General features: G+C 51.1%; 8 protein-coding genes across 8 annotated transcripts; 3 read left to right on the top strand and 5 right to left on the bottom strand.

The window, feature by feature from the left end:
* Positions 1-355: 355 nt before the first annotated feature.
* N7510_007373 (sugar porter family MFS transporter) lies at positions 356-2114 on the bottom strand (the record flags this gene model as incomplete). The annotated part of the gene is made up of 4 exons (XM_056979298.1): positions 356-679; positions 737-1242; positions 1297-1872; positions 1934-2114. Coding segments are annotated over 4 exons (1587 nt in total), but the record flags the coding sequence as incomplete, so codon positions are not given.
* Positions 2115-2539: 425 nt separating this feature from the next.
* N7510_007372 (uncharacterized protein) lies at positions 2540-2980 on the top strand (the record flags this gene model as incomplete). Its single annotated transcript, XM_056979297.1, has 1 exon — positions 2540-2980. One exon carries the CDS (start codon positions 2540-2542, stop codon positions 2978-2980), a length of 441 nt encoding a protein of 146 aa, XP_056832340.1.
* Positions 2981-4077: 1097 nt separating this feature from the next.
* On the bottom strand, positions 4078-4751 carry N7510_007371 (uncharacterized protein; the record flags this gene model as incomplete). Its single annotated transcript, XM_056979296.1, has 2 exons — positions 4078-4617; positions 4677-4751. The coding sequence occupies 2 exons, from the start codon at positions 4749-4751 to the stop codon at positions 4078-4080; spliced, it is 615 nt and encodes a 204-aa protein (XP_056832339.1).
* Positions 4752-5685: 934 nt separating this feature from the next.
* Positions 5686-7174, bottom strand: N7510_007370 (phosphatase PAP2 family protein; the record flags this gene model as incomplete). The annotated part of the gene is made up of 5 exons (XM_056979295.1): positions 5686-6368; positions 6425-6436; positions 6494-6981; positions 7032-7058; positions 7113-7174. 5 exons carry the CDS (start codon positions 7172-7174, stop codon positions 5686-5688), a joined length of 1272 nt encoding a protein of 423 aa, XP_056832338.1.
* A 619-nt stretch (positions 7175-7793) lies between these two features.
* On the top strand, positions 7794-8243 carry N7510_007369 (uncharacterized protein; the record flags this gene model as incomplete). Its single annotated transcript, XM_056979294.1, has 3 exons — positions 7794-7912; positions 7962-8085; positions 8139-8243. 3 exons carry the CDS (start codon positions 7794-7796, stop codon positions 8241-8243), a joined length of 348 nt encoding a protein of 115 aa, XP_056832337.1.
* A 384-nt stretch (positions 8244-8627) lies between these two features.
* On the bottom strand, positions 8628-10563 carry N7510_007368 (putative GPI anchored cell wall protein; the record flags this gene model as incomplete). The annotated part of the gene is made up of 2 exons (XM_056979293.1): positions 8628-10253; positions 10339-10563. 2 exons carry the CDS (start codon positions 10561-10563, stop codon positions 8628-8630), a joined length of 1851 nt encoding a protein of 616 aa, XP_056832336.1.
* A 2294-nt stretch (positions 10564-12857) lies between these two features.
* Positions 12858-15054, bottom strand: N7510_007367 (uncharacterized protein; the record flags this gene model as incomplete). Its single annotated transcript, XM_056979292.1, has 5 exons — positions 12858-13257; positions 13307-13473; positions 13524-13890; positions 13940-14592; positions 14644-15054. 5 exons carry the CDS (start codon positions 15052-15054, stop codon positions 12858-12860), a joined length of 1998 nt encoding a protein of 665 aa, XP_056832335.1.
* A 224-nt stretch (positions 15055-15278) lies between these two features.
* On the top strand, positions 15279-16672 carry N7510_007366 (uncharacterized protein; the record flags this gene model as incomplete). Its single annotated transcript, XM_056979291.1, has 5 exons — positions 15279-15419; positions 15472-15598; positions 15664-15787; positions 15855-16309; positions 16359-16672. 5 exons carry the CDS (start codon positions 15279-15281, stop codon positions 16670-16672), a joined length of 1161 nt encoding a protein of 386 aa, XP_056832334.1.
* Between the last annotated feature and the right edge of the window lie 279 nt (positions 16673-16951).

Raw genomic sequence — 16951 nt, 5'->3', positions numbered from 1 at the left:
CGAAGCCACCACACAACCCAACCAGTTGAAAGACGAAGCAGTCGGGAAGATGCACTTCAGAATGTGTATATTTTTTTTGATCGGGAAGAATAGAATAGAACAGAGATAGCCACATGGGATGGTTAATTGCTTCATACTGCATGTCAAATAGGGATAGACAGATCTGCAGGTGGCCTGGACTTCAAGCATTACGACTTCTGTGTGTAGAGACCAAGCACGTTTACTCCAAGTTCTTTCCATAAAACTGAGCTACTGACTTTCGAAAAGACCGTGCAAACCAATCTCCCTTCCAGAGGGATGCCATGCATGCACTGTCTAGGTATCCAACAACATATGTAAATATTATAACCACATCTCAAGCCTCAATACTAGGTCCGGCCTCCTCATTATGGTGGAAATCAGCAGATGTCCGTGCCTTGTCTCTGGCAGCAGCCACATCGAAGGCTGCCTTGCTGTGGAAGAGTGTTTCCATCTCCTCCAAGCTCTTCCCCCTTGTCTCCTTCACAAAGAAAATAACGACCAAACCCATGATTATATCACAAACCGCGAAGAAGATGAAGGTGTAGCTGCCCATAGATGCGATCATGTACGGGGTGACGAGCGAGAAGAGGAAATTGAAGAGCCATTGCGTGGACACGGCGACTGAGACTCCGATCTCACGGATGCGACTTGGGAAAATCTAATATCAACGGTCAGGAAATGGTCATCATGGAGGTCATGATAAGTGGGAACCTACCTCGGCAGTATAAGGCCACACAATTGGACCCCAGCTGAACTGGTAGATGGCATTAGTGACGAAGATCATCGCCACGGTTGCTATGCCAGCACTTGTCGGGCCCGAGGGTGTTATGGCAATGGTAGTTTCGTGGAGAACCGTCACGATCACGAAACAGATGGCCATCAGAAAAGCAGTGATGTAAAGAGTCGGCTTTCGTCCCCACATTTCCGAGAAGAACAGGAGATAGGTAGAGCAAGAGACAAATTTCTCCGCGCCAAATAGACCCGTGATGAGCAGAGACTGGCTGTTGTTGTTACCGACAAGGGTCTTGAAGAATTGTGGCCCAAAGTACGCGAGCGAGGTCATTCCCGTGCATTGCTGAGCCAGGAACATGAAGAAAGCAAGCGCGATCCGGTAGCGGTTTGCGGGCTCAAGCAGCTCGCGCTTCTTGAGGCCCTCGGTGGCCCGCAGTTCCTCCTCAAGACCAACTTGGATCTCGTTGAATTCCGCTTTCACTTCGGCGCCTGGGAAGAATCGTCAGTCGTGCTATAGATCAAAATTGGCTGAAGGAAGCATACCCTCACTAGCACGAATCCACTGCAAGGCTTTCAACGCTTCTTCGATCCGTCCCTTCTTCGCCAACCAGCGCGTACTCTCTGGCATGGGGATTAGACCAAGACCCAGCACTGCGGCCGGCACCAACTGGAGCCCGACTGGGATCTGCCACTGTCTGGAGATCTCTGGCAAGCCAATCTCAACTCCGTAGTCGATCCAGTAGCTGATCATGACACCCATGGCAAAGAGACCCTGCATGCCGCCGCCAACCATGCCGCGGATCTCCTTGGGTGCCATCTCGGCGCTGTACGCAGGTACAACAGCAGTAGCGGAGCCGAGGCCAATTCCACTTATAACGCGTCCGATGTAGAAGCAGACGAGCGAGTGGGAAGGGGAAACCTGTAGCACGATACCAATGCAGAACACTAGCATGGAGACCTGGATGGTGTACTTGCGCCCGAACCGGTCGGAGATGGGGAAGATACCCAAAGCCGCAAAGAAGGCGCCAGCATTCTGCAGACTGACCATAACCGCACTGACGGTTGTTTCATCGGTATAGCCGAAATCCTTTATGTAGGACTTTAGCGTTAGGACGCCACCTATAGATTGATGAGTATCAGCACGCGACACTATACAACCGGCCGCGGAGGAATGCCATACCCACAACACCAGTGTCATATCCAAACAGGAACCCGGCAGTACAAATAAAGAAGCCGAAAAAGTATGCGCGGATAGCTCCGAGCCTGGTTCCGTTTAACCTAGCCATGATCGTGTGCGATGAGCTTGATCCCGTGTCAGCTAGGGCTGGAATGGGGTTGCCAAGTGCAACAACGAAATATATCTAGTAGGAAGATAAAAAAAAGCTTCTCGGCAAGGTACAGGCCAGGGATGCTCAGCTATAAAAAGGACAGGTACATAAGGCAACGCGTTGGAGAGGGGCGCGGCGTCGCACGCAAAGGACGGTAAGGAGCACGCCATGAACTAGAAATATGGCGTCCGAGAACACGAAAAGCACAGGCCTCTGACAACGTAGGGAAAGCGATCCGCCCCTGAAGTCTGGTGCACCCACCTTAAATAAAAAAAAAAAACTGGATTCTTTGTCTTGCTGCTATAGAGAATAGTATGCTTGGAAAGGAGGTGAGTCCGTGTTGGGCTTATAACGAGTTGGGGGTGGTTGCCCCTACCTTGATACTCCTCACAAAGGAAGAAATATCCCCCACTCGGGGAGCTGGGAACACTTGAGTCTTTTCGGAAAGACTGCGTGGAATGTGCCAATCAGGCCTGGACGGTCGGCCATCTGAGTTTGTGAGAGAGCGCTCCTCCTCGCCCTTGCCTCCATCCAAGTTACAGCTGTTTCCCCAGAGCCGACAAGCCGCAGGCACATGGGGCCACGCGGGCCGGGAACGGTTTAGTGCTTCCCCACAAATCTGGACCGAGACGACGTCCCGACGCGATGAAGAAGTGGTACTGATGACGCGAATAGGGGTCAGAGTGGCACAATCGGTATGCTTTTTTTGTGAGTCAGTGCGAGCTAAGGAGCATTTGCCTTTTTTTTTTAATAAGAAATTTAGATGGGAACCTTGGAAACTAGACCGCTTGATAAACCCGTGTCGAGTCCTCAGCGGGGACCGGCATATCTCATACCGAAGCGCCGCTTACGACCGTTTTGCAACCAGCGCATTTAGCGCTAAAATGATTGGCAGCTAACCGTGATGCTAATGTACCGTCAGCACAACAGGTTTATATCACATGAGAGGGCATCCAAGTCCACAATTTGCGCTGACCTTGGACTCGCTATCGCATATGTCCTTGCCTACTTTACGCGTATAAATACTTAACTTTACTTGCCATGGGTGCCATCCCTATATAAGTCATGTCGGATCTAGAGACGTTGAGACACGCACGTCGTACGACAGCTTCGCATTCTCTCAATCAGCCGAACACCTTGACCTTCTAGGAGACATTGGACATGTCGCCGATGACCGGTTCTTCTCCTTTACTGAGACTCACTTAGCCGATACTCAACTGTTTTCTTTCTATTAGGCAACCACGAGCCCTGGCATCTGTTTTTAACGGTGACCAAGTCCAGGATGCGTGGGTTCGGTGAAAGGATGAGAAAACGATCTATGATGGATAAATTCATCTTTCTCTACCAGATGCAGTATGATATCAACAATGATGTTACAGTTCTGGGATGCACAACATTCTCGCGCGTCTCCAGTGTCCCTGAGAGCCATGATCAGCAACAATACAATGCGGGCATCAAAATTGAATTTTTGTGTCCAAATTGCTGTGATAGATACTAACTAGTCGACGGTGTGCCAAACATGCCAGGCGATAACTTTCCATTACGGCTCCATCCCCGGCATCCCGGCATCCTCAGAGATTGTCTCCTCCTATGGGCTCAAGAACGATACGGGGAATAGAAGTCTCTCAGACAGATATGCTCAAGATAGAGCTGGTGTTCCGGGAGACCGTTAGAAGAAAGGGAGACAAGAGGTCGTGGGGGTAGCGTGGAAGAAGAAGCGAGGGTTGAGGATGGAGAGAAACCGAATGAGGAAGGACGGGAGCCCGGATTTATATGGTTGACTTGAGCCATGTATTGAATTGTTTGGACATGAATACTATTTGCTATTGAAAACAAGATATAGAACATACACTCCTGGATTTCGAACCAGATCATCCATCTTTTCTTTCTTCCAAGATCGTTGCAGTCCGTGACACTCATGAGTACGTCCAGTCAAATCATCTCCATCATAAACAATCATAAAAAACACCCCGTAAATTCCATTTTACCCACGTTCTCAAACCACATAGTGCGGTCTGCGACTGGAGCTATGATGCCGATGCCGCGAGCCGGATCCACGACGACTGGAATGGCTGCGTCTCCGCACGGTGGTCTCCTTGACAATAACCTCGTCGCGGTTCCTCTTATGCAAGAAGAGCGCCAGCAACGCAGTCCAAAGGAAGAAGACCGCCTCCATAATGCCAAACGCAAAGGAGGTCTTCAGCATCGCGCAGGTCTTGTTTATGTGCAGCGACAGATCGTTATTCGTGCGGAAGCCAAACTCGCCGAACGGGCCCAGCGAGATCCACGCGCTGCCGCCGTCCCAGTGGGAGCAGTCGGCATTGGCGATGAAGCGCAGCTGGTAGACGCCTGCGACGAAGGCGCCGAAGAAGAGCAGGTCCATGAAGGAGACGAAGATGGCAGAGCGCTTGGTTGTGGAGAAGCGGATGAGCGTGTCAAAGGCCCAGAAGACAGCGATTACGCTGACGATGAACAGGACCAGAATGTAGGGTGGGGTCAGCATGTTGGCTGTGAGGTAGCCGTGGACAAACCAGGCCTGCATTTCCACGGTCGGGTTAGTTAGGGATGCAAGAATTCAAAAGTGGGAGGACGCACCATCATGCCGATGATGGGGATCAGGAAGGTGATCTCCACCAGGCGGTTGAAGATGAAGAAGACACTGCCAATCATCTTGTCGGGTGGGGTGTGGTGTGGTCGGGGAGTCAGATCAGATCCGAGGAATGCGCGTGCAGATAAGATGGATTGCCAAATGTCCCGAGGTGTTTTACGATGTCGGCATGGGGTGCAGGGTTGACTGGCAGTGGATTACAGGCCGTTGCGATTGCAACCCTCAAGGGACACCGAGGAGAGGTAAGGGGGAGAGGTGAGGGAAAAAGAAAAGGAAAGGAAAGGGAAAAAGCAGAGAACGGCAGAAATACTATAAGCGTCATATTGCTGACGGTGGGGGGAGGGAGGCTGGGACCGACTGGGGTGGCTGGGCAGTTGACTTGACGCAGGATATAGTGATGTTGTGCAGCCACGATTATCGTCGGGCCAACCACCAGTGGTCCATGCGCCGTCCCAGCCACGGGTCGAGCAACCCTAACTAGATCGGGATCTCGGCTCAATCCCTGGAGTATATACTGTAGAGGGATGGCTTGTTATTCTGAAACCGAACGTGATTTACAAGCCGGTCAGATGCAGAGCCGAGCGGGCCACCAAAAAAAATGCGATTCACGAAGAATCGTTACAATGATGTTCTCAAGTACTCGTCGAATTGGGTGCAAAAGTCCACGCCAAGGATGATAGCCCAAAGCGCCATTATGGGAAGAGTCCGTCTAATCTCAAGGCTGCAAGAAATTATCCCCATTGGTATGAAGAGGGCTACATACACATTCGTGCTTCAGCTCTAGGGTAATAATTCCTACAGAATACTTGCAGCAAGTGAAGAGTATCTCTACAATAAACATTGTAGACTAACAGACGGTGGTCCATACGCTGGCCCAGCCGGACCGAGTACAGATCTACAACTAAGATCGGGAATCTCGGATCGATCAACCAAAACGCTAGTCATGCCACGCTAGAGATACACATTTCATCCTGACACAATGCAAAAAGATAACGGTTAGGCCGGGTCGGTGAGTGGCTGCCCTCGACCCGGATGACTGACCGTCACCGATGGAGCAGAAAGACCACCAGTCGGCATCATCTGCGGCGGATACCCAGTATACTGCGGCGAAGACCGACCAACCGCCGGATTTTGTGTCGCCGCATACCCATGCTGCATCTCATACACATCGCTAAGATCATCCTCGCTGGACGACCAGTTGCCGTCGGGATCGTGGTCATGCGGCCGCCGTGGGTAAGCAGGGGAAACAAATGGATTCGTGGATCCTAGGTAAGGTGCCGCCGTAGTGTTGGATTGCCTCAGGCCCAGTTGCTCCTCCTCAGGATTGCGCAGAGCAGCCGCGCTCTCATCGAACTGGCCCGTCTTGGTATCCCCGTGAGGATCGACGGGGTCGGTACCCCAGGTACGGATCGGATAGGCACGGCCCTTGCGCCAGGCCTCGGTAATCGGAGGGAAGTACTGGCGATAGGAGACGTAGCCGGTGATGAGACCCAGAAGCCCGCCGGTGATTACATCGAATGGATGATGGCGCGCGTCCATGATGCGCGAGACAGCGATCAGGGTTGCCGCGATAAGAGGGACCATGATCAGCAAGGTCTTCCAGACCTCGCCGCGGTTGTCCATGACATGCAGTTTGCCGCCTAACCAGAGTGCTGTATAGCCTAAGCCGGCGAAGGATGCTGTGGGTGAATAATCAGTCAGTACCGATGTAAGGGTGTTGTTCCAAGACGCTTACAGCTGCTGTGACCTACATTGGCCATATTTTAGCATTTCATATCAACTGACACATCTAAGGTGAACATACCTGACGGCCAAGAACGGAATCCATCTTTGATCAGTGCCGGGTCTCCGGTGCAGATTGTGTAGGTCGATAAGCCCGGGATCTCATCATGGCTTCCGGCCGGCGGTTGGCACCTTGCGATCAGATCGGGTCGAGGCTTGCCGCATGCATTCTTGAGCACCTGTGTGACCACAAAGGCCAGGCCCTGCGCCAGTAGTAAGCCCAGGATACCACAATTCATTTCCCACAGGCGATCCTTCCACCGATACGGGCCTCTCAACTTTCTCTTCCCAGATGTTGGATCCAGCTTGTGGTGCGAGAACAGGCCATCGATCACGAGGGTGTAGGTAATGATGAGGATGATGGGAAAGAGGCCCGAGATGGCAAGAGCGAGGGCGATCGGAACCCGCTCGTGGACGGCGTACGGGTACTGGAGGGAGATGTTGCGGAGGGAGAAGTGTTGGTGGAATGGCTCGATAGAGTCGAGGATGTAGAAGCCAATGATGCAAGCACTGCTCAAAATCAGCAGAGCGTACCGATCGACGAATCGATTTCGACGCACATGAGAATAACATAGTCGAATATGTACCTGGACGCCTGTCAGTGACCGATCCGGACGGGAATACAGGTAGAGTATACGCACGAGATAACAATGCGCGGTCGCAGTCGTCGCTTGGAGAAGGGCAGCTTGGCGGGGAGTTCCATAGGTGCGAAGGAGTGTATGTGTGCTGCACAGAGAAAAAAACAGAAAAAAACAGAAAGAAAAGAAAGAAAGTAGAAAGTAGAGAGTCGCGTGTACGACAAAGTTTAAGTTGGGCAGATGTAGTTGGTACCTAGGCTGCCGCCACCACTGGATGGCAGTTCAGGTACCAGAACCGTCCTAACTGGGCCTAGCCCCCGAAAGATCCACGCGCCAACTGCGCCGCCGCCCCTGGCTCCACCGAAAGTATGTCACTCGCCCGGTGTGATTGGTCTGCGTTGTTCTTGCCTCCATCAGACGATGATTATTGTTTCATCGCCAGTCGCCCGATTCTTTGTATACCATCCATGCTATTTATATTATTTGATAGGCATCAAGGTCCAGACATCATTCATATAGAGACAACCCTTTGTTGCTTTATTCACAATGAAACACGGTGTATCGAAAATGGCTCCTCTTTGTAGATCAAGGATTCAAAAGGCCTTGATGGCCCTCGACATGATCCCGTTAGAGAAAATCGCAAGTCGTAGACAACCGGTCGCAAATCTCCTCCCTCTATGGACCATCAACTCTATGCTGGATGCTGATAGTTTACGAGGTTTCTCCGATCGGGCTTGTTGAACGATGAGTGGCAAGCAAGGACATACTGGGCCATGTGTCGCCCACAAGAACACGAACAGGATCTACTTAGGACCCGGTGAGGGCACCGCGATGCGGGATGCCATTGATGCCGCACACAAACGGTAAGTAAGCCTCCTAGGAGCTCGCAGATTCAAAGTAACACAGGCATAGGGTCCATGGACTGCTTCCTCCAGATCTCGTCATTCGACATCGATGGAGCGACAACTTCGAGGTACACGCGCACATGCTGTGCTACCAATCTCTCTATCTCTTCCGCAGATGCAAGCCCCGTCTGGTGAGTTTTGGGTCCCCAGTAAATGCTTGGAAAATACCAGCTGACAATACTAGGAATCTGATCCGATGATTGCTAACACGGGACTGCTCCCAGCTCTCAACATCCCAGACCCTGTCCACCCGAAGGATGGCAACAGAGGAAAGCAGTGGATTGAGTGAGGAATGTAGAAATATTGCTAGAAAGGCGGCGATTTTGATGAGGGCAATTGAAGAGAGTATGACGTTCTAGATAAGAAGTGAAATCATTATGTTATAAATTCAAAGAACTATAATATTGTATTTCTAATAATACAGCAGTTGAAGGAGTGTTTTGCTCTGGAAGCGAGTAACCCAGATAGAAATTGCTATACTCAGGACAATTCACCAGTCCACGAGGCCTGCTGGGCACAATTTTTGTTCCACGAACTAATATTCCACGCAGAACCAATAGAAGAAAAAAAAACATGATCACTTGGTCACATGAACATTAACATCACACATGAAATCAGACATAATGAAATGACATGGTCCAAAGCAGCCGCATTGCACGAAGGACGCACTATTTTAGCAGACGGTGATGTACAGACCCAGAGGCGAGGGGTTGTAGTCCTCAAAGAAGTTGAGGTCGGTTGAACCAGCGTTCTTCATCTCGTAGCCGACAGTCTGGCCAGCGGGGCACGAGAAGGTGGAAATCACATACGAGTTGCCGGGCGAGACGGTGGTCGTACCGAAGTCCTGAGAGACCGATGGCATGTTGCTGTACGAGGTGGAAGAGCTGGCGGGCGATGAGAGCTGAGCGAAATCGATCTGGCCGTCACCGCTGAAGCTGTAAGACGAGGTCTCGAGATCTTGCTTCTCGGGGAAGAGGAACACCAGGCTGCAGGTCTTGCCGGCATCCGACGAGGGGATGTCAAAATTGAACAGGCTGGAGATGGAAGAGGTCACAGTGCCATTGTACGAGGTGCCGGGGGCAGTGTCAGGCGAGGACGAGTCGACGGGAATAATCAGGTGCGGGAACTCATAGTCGCCAGAGAGATCAGTAGGGCAGCTGCCGCTGGACGACCCGGTGGCAGATGGAGCAACCGAGGGCGAGCTAGCAGGGACGCTGGAGCCGCTAGCTGGGACCGAAGGGTAGACGGTGAACGAGGAAGCAGGAGTGCTAGCAGGGCCACCAGGCTGAGACGAAACAATGGGAGTGGAAGCCGGGGCCGGGGAGCTGACGGGACCAGAGGGCTGCGAGCCAGGAACAGACGACGCGCCACCAGGAGCAGGAGCACCAGGGGTAGAAGAGCAGCTGCAGTCAGTGACGGTCACCGTGGTGAGCACGGTGTACGGCGATCCCGCCAGAGGGGGGCTACCCGAGCCAGCCGGGGCCGAAACAGAGGAACCGGGACCGGAGCCAGGGTATCCTGAAGGCGAGGCGGTAAGAGTAGACTCAGTGACCGTAACAGAGGAGCCGGAGCCGGAGCCTGAGCCTGAGCCAGGGTATCCCGAAGGCGACGCAGCAGGAGTAGACTCAGTGACCGTAACAGAGGAGCCGGAGCCAGAGCCTGAGCCTGAGCCAGGGTATCCCGAAGGCGACGCAGCAGGAGTAGACTCAGTGACCGTAACAGAGGAGCCGGAGCCGGCGCCTGAGCCTGAGCCAGGGTATCCCGAAGGCGACGCAGCAGGAGTAGACTCAGTGACCGTAACAGAGGAGCCGGAGCCGGCGCCTGAGCCTGAGCCAGGGTATCCCGAAGGCGAGGCGGCAGGAGTAGACTCGGTGGCCGGAAGAGATGAAACGGGCACAGAATCCGAGACAGAGGAAACCGGGACAGATGAAACTGAGACAGAAGAAGCCGAGACAGAGGAAGCCAGGACAGATGAGACCGGAACAGAGGAAGCCGGGACAGAGGACGCCGAGACAGAAGAAGCCGGGACAGAAGAAGCCGGGACAGATGAGACCGAGACAGTCGAGTGAACGGGAGTGACCACGGCAGACGAAGAAGCGCCAGCACCAGAGCTCGAGCACGAGTCAGCGTGCAGGTTCACGGGCTTGCACATGGTGACATCGGAGCTGTCAGTGGTGTAGATGTTCCGGCCATTTCTCTCGCCAGTCTCACAAGCAATGAAGTTCTCGCTGCCTTGGAACTCCAGCTCGCCCTGGGAGTCGATAGAGAAGCCCGCGGTGGGCGCAGCGCCTTCATCACACTGAAACTGGGTAGTTTCGGCTAGAATAGATTGTCAGTATCGCCGTTTTAGAATGATTATTAGTGAAATACTCACAAGTGATGACGCAGCCACGACCCTTACTATCCGTGATAGTGCCGTTGGACGAGTCGAGGCAGAATTGAGCCGGCGACAGAGTGTTGTCTCCAACACGGGTCTGACCATCGTCCAGCTGGCCGATCGAGCCTGAGACACCACCAGAAGCAGTCAGGTGGAAGCAGCAGGAGTTGCTGCGGCCAACCAAGGCATTAGTGCCGGCAGCAAAGGCAGCGAGAGTGACGAAGGTCTTCATGATATCGAGTAGCGAGTGAAGATGGGGGTGTCAAATAATGAATGAACACAACCCTTTAAACAAAGCTCTTGATATACCTTAAGAGCTTATATCCGCCACCGAGTTTAGATGAACGGGGGATTTATTGGGGCGAACTTTTGGAAAATGGGGGATATTTATAACGAGCAGTGGATTTAGGTCACTTCGGTACGAATCAGGATATGTGACTCCGGAGCTGCTTGAACCACGAGGATCCGGTATTTCCAAAAGATCAAGCGAAAAATAGAATGGCAATTTGTTAGCCGATTGTCATCGCATTGGCTCGACGCCATTGTCCGTGGGTAGAGTGGATCGGGTCTCTGTCCTAGAGGGCAAGTAAATCCAGGTCCGAACCAGCCGGATACGATACGTTAACATCGTAACATGCCAAACGTCATTTCCAAGAAAAGATCACCGTTGCGAGATGTGGAGAAGAGGCCATGCTCGACGCTCCACTGGCAGAACAGCGGTTAACGGCTGCCGTTGAAAGAGACATGACTGCAGTGGGTCCTCAGAACCTATCATAGAAGCCACTCAATTCAGTCTGGATCTCATCTGTGCAGGCACCGAGATTCCAGTGGCAAATTCAGCTTCTTCCATGGAAACCACCCCAAGTGTACGACTACGAAAGGCGCAGGCCGACCAAAACCCGGGTTAAGCGGGTGGAAGCGCGGGTTTCCATGGTAAGTCGGCACCGTTCGGCCTTCTCATTGACTCCCGCTCGTCTGTTCCGGATGGTCGGCATACGGGTGATCGAGGTACTCGTGGAGGACCTCCAGGTTTGGTGCCTGGAACAGCTAATCGTAAACACTCAGATTTCGGGAGACTCTATAGCTCGATTTTAATGCCGAAGATTCACTCATGCCTCGAATTGCAAAGGTAAAATACACTCTTAGATGGCTAGGCGCCTCCAGCAATGTTTGATTGTATCCACTGGGGCTGATAGTCCTTACGTCAAACTCTGAGCAGTAGCTACCAAGTGATCTGGGTGTGGTGCAACTCCATCGGGAAACTCGGTGGATTGCACTGCCTATTTTGTGCGCCTGTGTGAAAATCATAATGAAAGTAAGATTCGGGCTCCAACACAGCGGAGGCAATGAACGCACCACAACTGGGTCGGATCGTGGGAATCCGGAATATTCCTTGTTCCTTCTGGTACAATTCATTGCTGGTGGACCCACGAGCGAGGTTCCGCCAACGATATGACCGGTTATTTTTATTCGTCTGGTTGGACCCAGAGTTGGCCACTCTCTGGACACACACATTATTATTATTATTTGTTGCCAAAATGAATGCCAAACATAGAATACCGAGTGATATAGTAAACAAAGTTGGCAACAAGGGACGTCATTATCAATTCTGTGTCTGTCTTCAAGGCATGCGCTGGACACCATGTACGATGTGAGGGATTACGAAGTGTCCGATCCACGACGCGTGTCGAGACGCAGATCCATGTCACTTCGCCGATCCGTGCATCACGCCGGGGCGATAAGGCTTCGCGCTCTTTTAGGTTTCGTAAACTTCTAGAACGCTTCAAATAGTGGCTGAATTGCGTCCTTGGGAGATTCGAATGGTATGGTAGAGATACCTCTACATATCACAAAGCACTTAAGCATAGTAGATTATGTATAGAGAGATGAGCGACTACGTATTCAGGGACCAGACACAATTTTAATGTGATTTCATTTCGGGACTCTCAACTTCGATGAGGCGGTGCTTTCCGCTGCACTCCGAATCGGTTCAATCGGATAATGGATCTCGGTGATGAGCGAAAATAATGCCGGTGATTTGCCGTCTTCGATGAATAATGTGTAAAGCGCCAATGCCGTCATTGTCTCCAGTTCCAATTTACACCGGCACAGCCGTTGGGATTATTTCGGCCGCTTAGAGTTAGCTCTGACACCAGTGCCAAGTTTATCCTGACATGCCATGCGACATCACGCCGCACCAAGTGAGCCGAGCGGGTCTTACGCTGAGGAAACCATGAACTGTCGAAATGACATACTCTCGTAGGAAGACTCAAAAAATTGTCTGCCTTGTTATTTAGTGGGCCAGTCGAGACAGGAATCTACTGGGTTGCTGTCAACACTTTTCTGTATCTTCTGCCCAACAATGTTTCATAGTGCAATGGATGAAATTAAATTGGCTTTCTTGTTTCTGTCTATCTTTTTCCTTTCTTGCCTTTTTATGATTCTTGTAACAGATATTCTTAGGTATTGCCTGAGTGGGCGTGGGCTGATGATCAAGATATAACCATAGAACCACAGAAGCTGAATTCACGCCGACAGTAATGAAGAATCCAGCTCAGAAAACAAATTGTCCCAATTGAATGTGTTCGCGTCAATGCTCGTGTCGAACGTTTGCCAAAATTCACCAAACAAAGGTAGCGATGAATCCATCAGAACAGTGTCTGTGTTAAGATCTACGGAACTTGAACCCATCGGCATGTCGGAGCGACCGGTAGGTGTAGAGGCTGACTCGCAAGTTTCGACACCGAGGGGACCCGGAATGGTGTTCTCCATTTCTGGTAGCGACACTTTATTCCGGCGAAGGATAGTCATAAAGGAGTCAAGCAAATGTTTTGCAAACGGTGAATCGCCCTTGGCTTCTTCAAGAATGCCAAATGCATCGAAAATTTCGCCACGACGCTCCTGATCCTCCGTGGGTCGAGTGCTTCTGTTGAGGCAGAGATCCAACAAGAGAACTACTATGGCCATGCACATACAGTGCAAGACACCGGAAAACTTTAATCGAGTCAGCACGAAGGGAAATTTCTCTTGTCTCATTTGTGCCTCGGCACGGATCACCATGCGGGCTGCGTCTAGGCACGCAGTCCTTGAGTAGGAATTCGTGCGGTCGGTGGAAAATTGAGATAGGAAAGGTAAATGCAATCTGCATCTCTGGGTATGTAGTATAGAGTTCAGTATGTACCGCTGACTGACGATCTCCGGTGACCTTCGCAAGTCATTCACGGGTAGTTGGCTCAGATCGATATCTAGAGAAAAGAAAGCCGGGAGTTCGTTTGCAAATGCCCGGAATTTGATATCAATTTCTTGTACTTGTTGGAAAGCTGGTCCCCCAGTGCTGGATGCTGCGAATGGGACATTGTCAGTGATCTCGCGGCATAGTTCACCCAGGCGTATTCGGTGTAGACAGTAGGACATAGATGTTGGCTGATCAATCGGTTGGTCAACAACCATCCCATCGATCAGGTCTTCATCGTTGGCATTCCGGGGTTTGTTGGTCATCATTTGCCGTGGATTGATACTATAAGTCCCTTTTTGAGAACCCGCAAACTGAGAAACCTGCCTGTTCTCTTATCAGCATGCATAAGCTGTGAGAACAAAACCAGACACACCAATCGGTCGACACAAGGTACCACCATACTCTTCTCCCTATTTCCGCCCTAACCGAATCAGGAGGAAGAGCATTCACGAATTCCGAATTATGCTGATGATCGATCCGGTGCAAACATAGCTCTCGTGCAACCGAGATGGCAGTAGATAGCAAATGGCGAGCGTGGGCTTGTATGCCGACCAGGTTGCAGACCACGAACAGCAAAATTAACATGGCTTGAATGTCCTCAATAGATTCGCAGCCCATACGGCGCGAATATTCCAGTGCTTCGAAAGCTGCCTCTGCCCACGACATAGACTGTTCATGTGCCTGCTCCACACTAGAGAAAGGCGAACCGTCCATATCGCGCACGGTCCAAAAAGACGTGGTGCTCGCCAGTATTGCCAAGAGCAAGGAGGTTTGCCCAAGCTTTATTGGTTTATTCTGATGGAGTTCATAATAAAGTTCGTTCACGAGTGCGCGGACTGAAGGTCTATGGACGACATGGTGCAAGTATGTGATGTCAGAGAGATACTTGTCGACCACTTTTTCTGACTCTTCTTTGAGCGGAAGCCAAATACATCGTGTGGTAGAAGTGTATTTGACACTATTCAATTTCATAGCTTGTTGAATGGAGCAAGTTTTAAACTCGATCTCATGGCCCAGAAGGAAGCGCTATTCCTACAGTGAGTAGACAAAAAATCAATAGGGAAGATTAGAACATACCGCTGAAGTCGGGTAAGTGATTGCTTTCTCAAGCCAGTTGGCGTCGGCTGTTGAAGGTTGCTCTTGCCTCGGTATATAGGGGCGCTGGCCTCTGGAATGAAGTGAAGGCTGTAGCGGATATTCAGTCTGAAGGGCTTTCTCAGCGGTTCTCGGCTTGCTCTGTCCGATAACGATGTCTTCAAGTCTGCGCACACGCGCTAGAATATCTTCATTGCCAACCTCTGATTGATTGCCACCACCACGAGGGTTATTGATCTGCAAAGGCGACGAGGCATACAATTGGCAGCTTAGACCGCGACTGGTGCAGTTCGGACAGGGAAACTGGCGACTACACCGCAACTTCCTCGAACGACAGAAATGGCACGACACCGGCCGTTGTCGCGATAGCCTGGCTTCCTTCTCAATGCGCATTTTCGCTTCCGCTGAAAACTTTCACTGGTCCGTGTTCAGTGCGGATGATGGATGACGGAGGGGATGCGGTCTGCGATGACAACTGGCCAATGACAAAGCAAGAATGCCGCGGACTTTCCGTCAATCCGCGGAGGTCAATTGGGGGTGATCAAGTATAATAGTAGTGATTATCCAATTCAAGTACTTTCAGTCTATCAATCGAGTAGTTTAATTATCCAGCCAAAATGGATTCCGTCATCGCCCAAATCAAACATCTGATGCAAACTGCCGACGAAGCCGGTCGGTTGAACATCCGCAAGACTCTCCAGCAGGTGCAAGCGGAGTTTGATTCTCCCAAGGAAGTCTTGCATTCTATTGCAAACTCGGTGAGGTACTCGTCGGTGCCCTCATTCGATGTTAGGCTTACCCTAGACACAGAACTTGCTCCCGTCGGTCGTCCGCGTTGGCGCCGACTTAAACATATTCGGCACGCTGTGCAACCACCAGGGCTCCATGAGTGTCGACGATCTTGCAAAGTCATCGGGCGCATCACCTCAGTTACTAGGTAGGATTATTCAAGGCCGGTCTGAGTATTTGCTCATGGTCTAATGTATATATTTCTGCACACAGAGCGAGTTCTCCGCTACTTGGCTTCCAACAACATTATCCATGAAGTCAGCGAAGACGAATACGAGGCCAACAAAAGCACTCACATCATTGCAGACCCTGCCGGAGAGGGTATGATTCACTACGGGTATGTGAGCCCCGTCAGAGCTATTCTAACACTCACATTCCACCAAATGATATACTAAAGTGGTCAGAGTCGACGTCCATGCTCGCATCGCACAGGTTCTGCCAGCGTTTTTGGCCGAAACAAACTATCAAGATATCACCTGTGTGACCAAGACTCCCTTCCAGAAGGCTTTCGATACTGAGCTCGCTGCCTTCGATTGGCTCGTTCAACGTCCGGAGCTCTTCGCATCACTGCAAAAGATCATGACCTCGCTGAAATCAGCCGATTGGACCACCGGGTTTGATTTGATTGACCAAGAAGCCCAAAAAGTTTCGTCCGGTCCCACAGAGGGTTTTACAAAACCCTTCCTCGTGGATGTTGGCGGCGGGTACGGCCACCAATGTATCATGCTTGCGAAGAAGTATCCCAACCTCCTAGACCATATTGTACTCCAGGATTTGCCAGAGGCGGTTAAAAAGCTGCCTCCGATTGAAGGCGTGAAAGCTGAAGCTTATGACTTCTTTAAGAAGCAACCCATTACAGGTATCCATTTTGGTTTCAAACCCGACTTCATGCTAATTCCCAGATATAGGGGCCAAATTCTATTACATGCGCAGAATCATGCACGACTGGTGCGACGATGATGCTTCAAAGATCCTTCTGAATGTGGCAGCTGCCATGGGCCCGGATTCTCGCATTCTGATTGACGAAGTCGTCCTGCCTAGGACTGGCGCTCACTGGCAGGCGACAATGGCTGATATCGCCATGATGGCTGCGTCTGCTGGGAAGGAGCGCAGCGTGCCGCAGTGGAATGCGCTCTGTGAGCGTTCCGGATTGCGGGTCGAGCAGATTCACACCTACGAGCCGGTGACTTATACATCGATTCTGGTTTTGGTGCCCCAGTAGGATGTTCGTCAGGAATAGGGGGCCTCCAGTGTTGCTTCTAAGTTGTATTCATACTGCATTTGACACTCAACTCGAATTTATACTCTTACCGAAATATAGTTGCCGAAGATATCGGGTTCACAGCGGAATTTTCGTAAGTTAGGCGCTAGGTCGGTCTGACGAGAAAGAAAGGCGAACGATGGATATGATAAGAAGAATGGCTCAAGATGTAGCAGGGTTTCCCTGGATGATATAAAAACAAAAGAAATGTAACAGCTGAAAGTATTGTACACAATGTTA

The sequence above is a fragment of the Penicillium lagena genome, assembly GCF_028827675.1.
Source record: "Penicillium lagena strain IBT 129212 chromosome Unknown utg000005l_segment0_segment0, whole genome shotgun sequence".
NCBI lineage: Eukaryota > Fungi > Ascomycota > Eurotiomycetes > Eurotiales > Aspergillaceae > Penicillium > Penicillium lagena.
The sequence above is the reverse complement of the archived record's forward strand: the minus strand, read 5'-3'. Positions and strand labels throughout refer to the sequence as shown.